The 11,626-nt window shown below is 38.9% G+C and overlaps 1 protein-coding gene across 1 annotated transcript in view; it reads left to right on the top strand.

The window, feature by feature from the left end:
- Positions 1 to 68: 68 nt before the first annotated feature.
- Positions 69 to 11,626, top strand: part of LOC124165727 (WD repeat domain phosphoinositide-interacting protein 3) — a 12,577-nt gene continuing 1,019 nt past the window's right edge. The window contains exons 1-7 of the mRNA XM_046543214.1: positions 69 to 302; positions 469 to 645; positions 774 to 956; positions 1,044 to 1,234; positions 4,171 to 4,256; positions 9,725 to 9,826; positions 11,437 to 11,558. Coding sequence (XP_046399170.1) covers positions 236 to 302; positions 469 to 645; positions 774 to 956; positions 1,044 to 1,234; positions 4,171 to 4,256; positions 9,725 to 9,826; positions 11,437 to 11,558 — 928 coding nt within the window. The 5' untranslated portion in view covers positions 69 to 235. The remainder of the gene's footprint in view (positions 303 to 468; positions 646 to 773; positions 957 to 1,043; positions 1,235 to 4,170; positions 4,257 to 9,724; positions 9,827 to 11,436; positions 11,559 to 11,626) is intronic.

Raw genomic sequence — 11,626 nt, forward strand, 5'->3', positions numbered from 1 at the left:
TGTTAGATAATTTTTTTCCCCTTAATCAGATAAGCTGCAAAAATGTTGCCTGATTTCACGGAAGCGAACAACCGCTGCCGCTACGTGGCGCTGGTGAACTCGAAGCACGCATCATCTGTTTCATCCTTGTCAAAATAAGATTTGGGAGAGATGGCAGAAGTGTTTGGAAATGGTTGTTGACACGAAGCACTTTTTTATTTACGTTTGAGACGGAATTCAAGCCAAGTAATCGAAAATGAATCTCGTGTCCAGCAATTCGTACGGAAATGGGTTGCTGTATGCTGGCTTTAATCAAGACCAAGGTAATAACCCTCTCAGGAGTATTTATGTACATCGCATTTCCTTTGTTGTTGTGGTTAGACGATTAACCAAGCAAATATGAGAAATGGCATGATCGAGATGATTAAATATTTTGGAATTTTATGTAAGTTATTGCATTTTGTAATTCCATTTAAAATTCATTTATAGGTTGCTTTGCTTGTGGAATGGAAGACGGCTTCCGAGTTTACAACTGTGATCCGTTAAAAGAAAAGGAGAGGCAGAATTTTTCCGAAGGAGGTTTAAGCTATGTAGAAATGCTTTTTCGCTGTAATTATCTGGCGTTGGTGGGTGGGGGACCCAGGCCTATGTACCCGACTAATTGCGGTAAGGAACAAACGCGTGCTACGCATTGGAAAGGGACCTTATGGATAAAACTAACATTTGTTGAATAAGTTTTCTGATTCACGGTATACGTTATTGGTTCACCCTGAATAATATGTTTTACTCTGCAGTCATGGTGTGGGATGATCTGAAGAAAAAACCTATTATTGCTTTAGACTTCAACGCACCTGTGAGAGGAGTTCGTCTTAGAAGAGATCGTATTGTAGTAGTTCTTGAAGGGGTCATTAAAGTATATACGTTCACACAGAATCCTCAGCAACTGCACGTATTTGAAACGAATACGAATCCAAAAGGTAATCAAATAACCTTATTGATTTATTGTTTACAGCGCATTGGTAGTGTATTACTAACACACACATATCATTGTTCTCTATTTTCAGGCCTTTGCGTACTTTGTCCTAATAGCAATAACTCATTGTTAGCCTTTCCCGGACGCCGTGCTGGCCATGTTCAGGTAGTCGATCTTGCTGATGGTGAAAGGGCACCCCTTGACATAGCTGCTCATGAAGCACCTCTGTCTTGCATAGCATTAAATTTGCAAGGAACAAGATTAGCTACTGCATCGGAAAAGGTAAAATTGATTAATAATAGCACCTTCTTATTTCCCTTGTCAAGAGTGTTGGAAAGTCTTGTGGACTGTCAATTCCCATATTTTCAATTTAGGCCTGTCTTATTTAATTGCTATTTATATGCGGTTATAAGTATCCTCCTTTCTCTTGAGCTACACCACGGTGGAAAGGCATAAGACCAGAGCTGCACTCATGGGATTAATTATATATTACACCTGGTTGTGCCTCCTATGTCAGAAAGGTTGATGGGTAGGAGTTGGATGAAAGGTAGTCCAGGTGATGGTGTCAAATTAGAAACATTGTTGGAATGGAAGTGGGAAACCCTACCGACTATTCTTCCCTAAAAATATGGAGTACAATCTAATGATCCAGGGAAACTCATGGAAGGGGACCTGCCCAAAAAGGGCAGGTGTTGTTCATGGCAACAAGGGTGGCAAGGTTCTTGAGGTCGTCAACGTGCAAAACCCTTGCAGAGACTTATCATCAGCAGTAGCAATCAAGAAAGAAGAAACAAAGACCAAGAAGATGGAGAAGAATAAGTCAGCATGTAGATATAGGGACGTGGAATTTGAGGACAATGATGAGGGCAGGGAAGCTAGAAAATATCAAAACGGAAAGGAAGGATAGATAACTTAGGATCATGCAAAGTGAGGTGGAAGGATGGTGGGGACTACGATATTGATGCGTATAGGATTTTATATGATGGTGGTGAGGAAAGTCAACAAGGTGTAGCTTTGGTATTAAATGGGAAGATGGGTAAGTGTGCGGTAGGTAAGCGATAGAATTCTTGTGGTAGAAATTGAGGTGCAGGGTCTATGAGGAGGGATGTTGGCCAGAGGATTTTGTGGGAATCGTTGTATTTCTGCTACCAAGTACATAATTGGGCTACAAGTATTTGGGCAAAGATCAAGTTTGATTTTAGAAAGGAAAGTCAACTCTTCATCTGATAGCGATAATAAGGTCCCTGGTGGAGAGGAACCTAAAATATGACCAGGAGGTGTATGCCTGCTTCGTGGATTTTGAAAAATCATTCGTAATCTGTATACGGCCCAGACTGTGCAAGTGATGGTAGTGACGGAGAATCGGGGTGGGCAAGTATTAGCCACGGAGTGAGGCAAGGCTTTCCTCTATTGCCACTGCTTTTTAATGTATGATCTGAGGAAATGGTATGAGAAGCTTGGAAGGAGTTGGAAGTGGGAGGAATGATGTTAAAATCAGTGAGGTTCGTGGATGATCGGGTGTTGATTAGCCAGCCAGCGAGGGGGCTGTAGGCTCTTGTGGATGCGTCAGACAAGCAGAGAACTATTTCTACAAAAGATTTCTTTTTGAAGAACACCTTTAGTCTGGATCAGTATAGTCTTTTCTCTTCTGCTGCATAGTTGTGGATAAGATTTTAATTTTTAACTGTTATCTGGCCTTGTCTGGTCATTTTTCAAGAATCTTCTTCACATTCTTCTCTTGCTCTTAAGTGCCTTTTGGAAATTTCACCATGCTATTTTAACACATAAAAATTCTCTTCTTAAGTTTTTTCTATTTCATTAATGGCCTTGTAGATTTAAATTTTCAAGGAAATTATAAAAGCTGGTGTAAATTCTTTACCCGCTTGTTCCCTTATTCTTCCAGATTTAATAACAGCTATGTACTTGGTGTTTTCATGAACTATGTTTTATTCCTTGGTCTTAATAATGCTCTTTCTCTCTGGATTCCAAGGAATGATCAAGAACTTTAACTTCAAAATTATGCATCAATTTCCTGTTAAGTTAATAATTGTTAATTTTTTTGGTTTTGACCATGGTTTTGATGTGGAATGTCTTCATCAGGGATTATCACAGGTTCAAATACAAAGTTTTATGTGGAATTACAAAGCCATTGCTCCTCATTGACAATGATTAGCTAATTCCACCAAGGCACTCCAGAGACTACCACTTTCCCAGCAAAGAATTCAAATCCATGCTTTCTAATACTTTCTCCAAAATCCTTGAATGTTGCTTTGACCCTCGCCATTCTTGTTTCTACAACCAGATTAAAAGCAAATATGACTTATCTTGTTATGCCATTGCTTTTCCTGAGTCGCACAACTTAGGCTTATGAGTCGTCAGGCTATTTGTGCCACACTGTCTTTTAATTATGTCTTCAATTATGTGTAAGTTATGACAGTTATGGATTTCTAAGTTGGCAAATCTGGCAGGCAATTGTCTATGGTCCAACATCTAATCCTTTTTCCCCTTTTCTTTTTTTGATCAGCACTTAATGTTAGAATGTGAGATCAGAAAAGATGTTTTTGTCCACAAATTATGCCTGCAGTGGATTTATGGAATTCATTATTGACATTTCTTATGCTCTAATTCATAATTGTTCTAGAATTCAGTAATGTCGGCATTAGGGAATCTATTGCCTGTATTTATCACATGATTTGATCCTTTTCTAAATTTTTTAAACACTGTGTAATACACATAGTTCAGCATTTTGTTTAAACTTGGACTTTTTAATGAGTTAACAATGTTCATATTTTGCTATTTTACTAAATCTTTTCATGGTATAAGTATTATTGTGCTATCTTCCTTATGTTGACTAGCCTCATTTTATGAAAGCTCTTTGTCAATGTCATAAATTCCTCATTTTCTGCCTCATGCCCATGATTGGCTGTTATTCAGTTCAAGTGTTGGGTTACTCAAGAGGGAATGCTGAAATGGGAGGTTGTTTGGTAACTATCATTTCTCATGTATTTAAAAATAATAATTTTGTGTTTTTGTCATTTAAGTAAGCCCTTAATGCCACGCTATATAATTTTTAATGATAAATGACTTGTCTTGAATCTAGTGTGAGGTATATCTTTCATCTGAAATTGACAGTTGAGATTTTCAAAATAGAGTCTGAGTCAGGACTGAAGGCTTGTTGTAAAAGTGTTTTATGTTACATATGCTCCTTTTTTTTACAGGGGACCCTTATTAGAGTTTTTGACACATCTTCTGGATCAATGATCAATGAGCTTAGAAGGGGAGTTAATACTGCTCAGATTTACTGGTTTGTTTCCTCAGTTATTTATACACATAATGCATGTTCAAGTATTTGACACCTGTGTATGTATAATGTTTGCTATTTTTTCCCTTTAGATCCTAATTTTAGATTATGCATTTGCCATTAATTGTTGTATGAATACTTTTATTTTCAAATCTGCTGGCATAGAATGTAGAGAATCTTTTAATAGAATGGTGCTGTATTCTTTTGATTTTTCTACATATATAGACAAAAATGACACTAACTTTCACTATACACTTAACTGCTGAACAATATTTGTTGTGATACAGCTAATATCTTTTGTATTCATTTTTATTAAATTAGCTTTAATATTATCCCCTTTCTACTGTATGTTTCACTTTATGCTGTAAAACCTCCAATCGAATTCAACTGCTTCAAAATGACCACTTCATAGTTAGTGGGTTTAGTCAACAGTTGTGCTGTTTGAGTTGCAGTGTTGTATGATGAGCAAAGTGTTGACATAGATTGAAGGAATGAGTCACAGTTATAGCAGCTATGGTTTACTCCTGTCGGTACGATTTTTTGAAGGGATGAGGAAATCTAAGTATGTACCATAACAAATATATGGTATCCATATCATATGAAGCCCTTCACATGGCAGGCTGACTCCCCCTGTGAAGGATACGAATCCCAGACCTCTTTCAGAAGAGTTACAGAGATGCAATTTGGGAATGAATTGAATAGGGCAGTTTCCTTCATCAAACAAAACGAAAGCCATTGATTGCGATTCGTTACCCACCATTAGTGTATTCATAACATACAAATTATTTCGTTTTAGAAATACCGGTTTAGACGAATGGCAATGGTCCATTTTTATCCTCATTTGAAAAGGACCAGATTGGCGCCCATGCGATGCCACTCCAGGTGACGTCTCAGGGACCTAGTTTCTATAGGAGAAGATAGGAGTTATACATCGTCTGAGGTTACCAATGCATGCATGAGGTGCAGAGCTCAGGGAAACATTTCTCAATAATCACTTATTAAAACTGGCTAGGGTCGGAAAGTTTTCTTCGTTTGATAAGGTATTACCGTATAAGCGTGTGTAAGAGGCGCACACGTGTAAGAGGCGCACCCCTATTTTGAGCATCGGAGCTATGAAGAAAAAAATTTAGCGGTATTTTTTTTTTATTATCTCGCGGTGTTGCAGTCGTACGCCTGGAATTTCGACGGTTATTTATTTTATATACTTTCCTCTTTCAATATTATTTGAAAGAAGAAATTTTGATAACTGCGGCGGTAATAGCGGCATAAGAGGGAGTAGAAAGAGTTCTGATCCTCTCTTCGCATACGCCATCGCTCTACGTTGCTTGTCCTACTCACGAACAATTTTGTTTAAAAGCTCTCGCAGGAGTATTGCAATAGAATTGCAGCCGTGTAAAATTTTAAGGCAACACACAACAGGCACATAGCATGAACCTTCCCAAGAGATTGGACAACAATCAGGGCAATCTCAGCGCCTTAGGATAATAACCACGTCATAGATTTAAGGCCCCTTGCACACACACCGATTTTGGACGGCCGGTAAAATATCGGCCGTCCACATTCCAATAGTGAACAATGGGAGAGCATTGGAGCTTGCACACATACCGAACACGCACCGGCTAAATGCCGGTTAGCTGCCGGCCATTGTCACTGTGGATCGCCGTCGCCGGCTCAAAAACATAGCAACTTATCGTTTGACCGGTAAAAATCTGGCGTGTGTGCAAGCATCGCTTGGCCGTTCAAATATCGGCCGATATTTTACCGGCCGTCTAAATTCGGTGTGTGTCCAAGGGGCCGTTTTTTTCCTTTCCGGGACTCCATAGGAAAATAGGAAATTATCAAGTTAGTTATCAAGGATCAATGGAAATGCGTTTCATTCCTACCCCATCTCACCAACTGACCTTATTCGGTCTACCAGGTTCAATTCTCCGAGTTTCTGGAGGTCAAATGCTAGGTGAGTCACCTTCTGAGCTCGAAAATATATCTCGATATCTTTCAGCAATTGTATGACACGCACGAGGTTATAAAAAGAATTAGACCTAACGCGACGTATATCTGACAGCATTTAAGTTTTTTGAGCTCTAATTGATTGACACAAAGATTTATAGCTAAAACAAGGCTACTAATATTCAACTTAGTCCTAACAGCACAATTTCGGAAGAAACAAGCGTAGCATAAGCGCATTCAAACAAGACGAGACGGACTGGAAACTTCAGGCAACGCAAACTGCGTATATCACATTGCTGCGCCTTCGCCTCTTCACTTTAAAGGCAACGACGTCACATGCAAGATCGGACGTGTTCTTCCCTTGCTCCTTCGCTCATAGCCTCGTAGCTTGAAATATGGAGCGCGCTCCTTCCCCTCGACCTCTCCTTCAGCGCTAGTCCAACAATGAACGTTCGAATTTTTTAAACAGCAGGTTTTGACACCAATATAATTTTCAGTTGCAAAAATCCTCATATTAGCGTCTGAAGATAATTTTTGAAAAATCAGGTGCTCAGCGTAATGGAAATTGCTCGGCAATACAGATGTTGACGAATCAGGTATGTCCTTCAAAACTACGCGTTTCTATACGTTTGATAAGCGATTACTATATGCAGTATAAATGCCCACTCGTGGCATCCCGCGGCAATTTAGCGCGTGCTCCGGAGCGAATCATCCCGCACGATCTTTTCAATGTTCACCTGTGGGGTACCGACGTGACGGCGCGATGCTTACAAGAAATTCAAACAGGAGCATTTTAAAAATACGTCACTAAGGGAGAAACTCCCCTACCTGCCGCTTGATTTTGACTCAGGGTATCAGATGACTGACTCACGCTGTAAACCAAGGCCCCTCAGTTCCCCTTGGACTTGCGACCGGGTAGGGGAGGGGGGAAGATAAGAAGTTTGTGTAAGAGGCGCACCCCCATTTTCGGCTGCAATGTATGGGAAAAAAGTTGCGCCTCTTACACGCGCTTATACGGTAATAATCCTTATTTAAGCCAAGCGCTACCAGCCAGCAGGGTACTCAGCTACCCGCTAGCAGCCTGCGTCGTATCAGCGCTAAGCCTCGCCCCAAGGTCACCTCACAGGGTGGCAGCGGGAACCAGAAATACGTCGTACAGAGAGATTTCCCGGCATTCATACTTACGCGTCGCGTTTTCGTGCGCTTGAAAATTTTTACTTTTCATTTAATCGCGAAAAATAGATATCGTCATTTAAAAATCTAAAAGCGTGAAATACGTACTCCAGGAGTAATAATCTTTCCATTTAGGCAATAAAAAAATAATAGGAAACCACCCTATTGGGGAATTCTGGTGAGGAATTGAATTGGGAAATTGAGATGAATGAATTGGGGAATAATTCTGAAAACCCAGACTTTCAGTACACTTCTAAAAAAAATTTGAAATGGTGAGAATTCCATTCATTTAATGCGTGCCCGTGGTTCCAGACGGCCTCCGACACTTAGTGTAGTCTCGAGAAATAACTTTAATTTCTACGGGCCACCCAATCATCCTGTGGGTGTATGCAACCGGTGTGACAAAATTGTAGGAATTTTTTCTGATGTCTCCCGAGGCTGCGATAAAGTGAAAATTTCATGTTAAAATTCCTGGCTTGAGTAGCTTCCTGGGAAAGTATTAAATATCCTTATGCAGTAAAACCTTATTAATTTGAAACCTGTTAATTCAAAATAGGCCCTAATTTAAAGTAGCAGACAGTCCCTGGCAAACGGCATGATAAATTGCATGTTAGATGATGCAGATAATTCGAAAAACCTATAAGTATGTATTTCAAGTTATTAATTTCACCCTGTGAATCTTATTTTCATTGTGTAATTCAAAGTCATCCTAGGCATCAGTACATTTTAGAGTTGGGAAAAAAAAGCTATTCTACCTACACCAAACATCTCACAAGTAGATACTTTTCTTTCTCGCCCACTCCGCCCATGGATTTTTTCTTTGGATCTTAAGCTGGGTTCATTCGCGGAAGGAATCAATGAAATCTGTGGAAGGCTGAAAATCACTTCATATATTGAGATTCACTTACCTACTTCCATGGATTATCCATCTGGTATATGCAACCAGCATGACAAAGTTATGGTAATTTTGTCTGATGTCTTCCATTCAACAGCCTTTAATGCCAAAAGTACACATCTGATCTGACAATGGGCATTTCCTGTGTATTTCAGTGTCTTGACATAACAAAATTTCTTCACTGACCATGCTGACATCTTTGATAATACTCCAGCAGCTCCTAAATTATGAATTTGGTGTGATAAAGATTGAATAAATAATAAATTGTTAGTCCCCTGATAGATCAAATATCCATGAGAGGCTGAAAAGATGGTGACTAAGATGGTATGGTAGGCCGCGCTGCCACTACTGCTTCTGATATGCTGTACATCTCATGGCAATGCCAAGTTCACTGTGTGTAAAAAAAGCTGTAGGTCACAATACAGAGGAACTCGTAGGATAATGTGAAATTGCATTGAAGCAGTGGCTAAAATATGTTCTAAGTGAAATATTTTCAATAAAGACGTAGTTTTCCTTACTGTAACCCACATGCAGACATTGCTGTAGGGTGATTCCGTAATAGGGTGGTTTCCTATTATTTTTTTATTGCCTAAATCGAAAGATTATTACTCCTGGAGTACGTATTTCACGCTTTTAGATTTTTAAATGACGATATCTATTTTTCGCGATTAAATGAAAAGTGAAAATTTTCAAGCGCGCGAAAACGCGACGCTTAAGTATGAATGTCGGGAAGTCTCTCCGCGTGACGTATTTCTGGTTCCCCCTCCCGCCCTGCGAGGTGACCTTGAGGCGAGGCTTAGCTCTGATACGACGCAGGCTGCTAGCGGCTAGCCTAGTACCCTGCTGGCTGGTAGCGCTTGGCTTAAATAAGGATTATTAATAACTTATCAAACGAGGAAAACTTTCCGACCTTAGCCAGTTTTAATAAGTGATTGTTAAGACATGTTTCCCTGAGCTCTGCGCCTCATGCATGCAATGGTAACCTCAGACGACGTACAACTCCTATCTTCTCGTATAGAAACTAGGTCCCTGTGACATCACGTGGAGTGGCATCGCATGGGCGCCAATCTGGCCCTTTTCAAATGAGGATAAAAATGGACCATTGCCGTTCGTCTAACCCGGTATTTCTAAAACAAAATAATTTGTATATTATGAATACACTAATGGTGGGTAACGAATCGCAATCAATGCTTTTCGTTTTCTTTGATGAAGGAAACCACCCTATTAAAGAGGTTCATTTTGGGAAGTTCTTCTACATTCATTATGCATGGGATGGGCCTGGGACCAAAATTATGTTCATTTTAAGTAGGTTTACGTGAAATTCAACTACATAGAGGTATGCTATAAAGGAGTTTTACTGTACTTGTCCACGAATATGTGAAGGATTAGATGTATATGAGAGTGTCAAAGTATATTAATTTCTGTTATTAACTTGCAATTTTGTATAATTTTTCAGCATAAATTTCAATAGCAACTCAACTTTACTGTGCGTATCCAGTGACCATGGTACAATCCACATATTTGCTGTTGAAGATCAGAAGCAAAATAGGCAGTCGAGGTAATAATGATTTAATGTTACCCATAAATGTAGTGATAGATTTAATTTCATTGATTGCCATGTGTAGCCTTTTATCTTCATATTTTGTTACTCTACCTTCACTACTCAAATTTGTTAATATTTACTTCATATATGTTTACAATATCTTGTAGGCAATGGTTGAATGGTAATGACATTTATCTAGCTTATCATCTTCTATTTATGAATGCTTTAGTGTAAATAAATTTTAGTATTGATGTTGAAACCTGAAGAAACGCAAATAAATTTCACACTTCCAGGGTAAAATTCGCCGATTCTTTTCCTGAGCTACCTCTCACCATAAGTATTTTCTTGTGATAAAGACTGCACTTGGGTTTTAAACTATAGCCTTAGGGCCCCCGCGCTCTGGCAACTTTTACAAAGCAACCATTTAATTGCTTTGAGGAATTCCAAATGAAACACATGACATTGATGAAGCCCCGTGCACAAGCGACTTTTTAGTTGCCGCAACTAAAAAGTCGCCTGTGCGCGAGGCCACAGTCAATGCCGTGTGTTTCATTTAAACTTCCACAAAGCAATTAAATAGTTGCTTTGTAAAAGTTGCCAGTGCACGGGGGCTCTTTAGGTTAATTATCAAAGGCTGCTCCCACTAGGCTATTGTTTTCCCTTAATTTGATGATGTTATGTATGTAAGGATGTTAGGGTGAGCAGTTTTCATTTGTTTGTTATAGATGTGAGGCAGGATGAGATTTGTAATTATAGCTGTGCTGATAAAAACACTCCCCCTAAATTAAACTAGTTTACTATAACTTTGTGCCATATGGAGACACTTTTGTCCTAGGTTTCACTAAAAGTTTTGGGCCATCATCCTTTTAATCCTTCCAATTTTCATGGTCCATAAAATTTTAGGCTTTTGTCACTGGGTGTATTTTACATCAAGTGTTATTGCTTATGATTTCGGACCTTATGTCAGTAGAATTTGCCTGTGTAACTTACAGAATTTTGGTTTCTGCATTGGCTTTTCTCCATAAAAGTCTTTAGACGATAAATCCTCATTCTATCGAATTGGAACGGACCAAAATTTAGGCCATTTTGACTTAGAGAGGGTCATTATGAAGAGGGTTTTAGTTTTCAGATAGTCACAGGCAAATCTTGACTTATTGAACCCTGAAAATTTAAAGGTAATAACTTAAGGTTGTTTAAAAAGAGCAATTTGTCTCAAAAAAGACAAAATGTGACTGGTTGAATGAGAGTGACCTATCCTCACAGTGAAATGTTTAATTTTCATTGCTCAATTTGTTAAAGTTATTATCTAATCATTTTCATGGGTGTTTAATGATGGCCAACTAGTAAGTAGATCACTCCTCGAAAAGGTACAAAAAATCAAGTCATCTCTCAAGTAACTAGAACCTTCAATCTATTAAAACTAATGCCACGAATTAAATATAATGTAGACTATGTGGTGCAAAACTACCAGAGATGAAGCTATTCGTGTATTTAAAGCCATTTGAGTACATTTTTTGAAGATTTAATCTATGATCAATTGTCTGATGACATGACCAAAAGCAAGATTTTTTTCATTACATAACATTAGGGGAAGAGCATGACAGTTCGATTTTATTCATTTTTAGCTTAGCATCTGCGACATTCCTACCCAAGTACTTCAGTTCCAGTTGGAGTTTTTGCAAATTCCTAGTACCTGGAGGGGCCCAGTGCATGTGCGCCTTTGGGTCTGATAATAACTCTGTCATTGGTAAGTATTTTAGTGTTGTAACCTCTTTGAAGTCATACGAGGTGCTCTATTTAGTAGATTTATTTTAT

Source organism: Ischnura elegans, chromosome 1, assembly GCF_921293095.1.
Source record: "Ischnura elegans chromosome 1, ioIscEleg1.1, whole genome shotgun sequence".
Classification (NCBI taxonomy): Eukaryota; Metazoa; Arthropoda; class Insecta; order Odonata; family Coenagrionidae; genus Ischnura; species Ischnura elegans.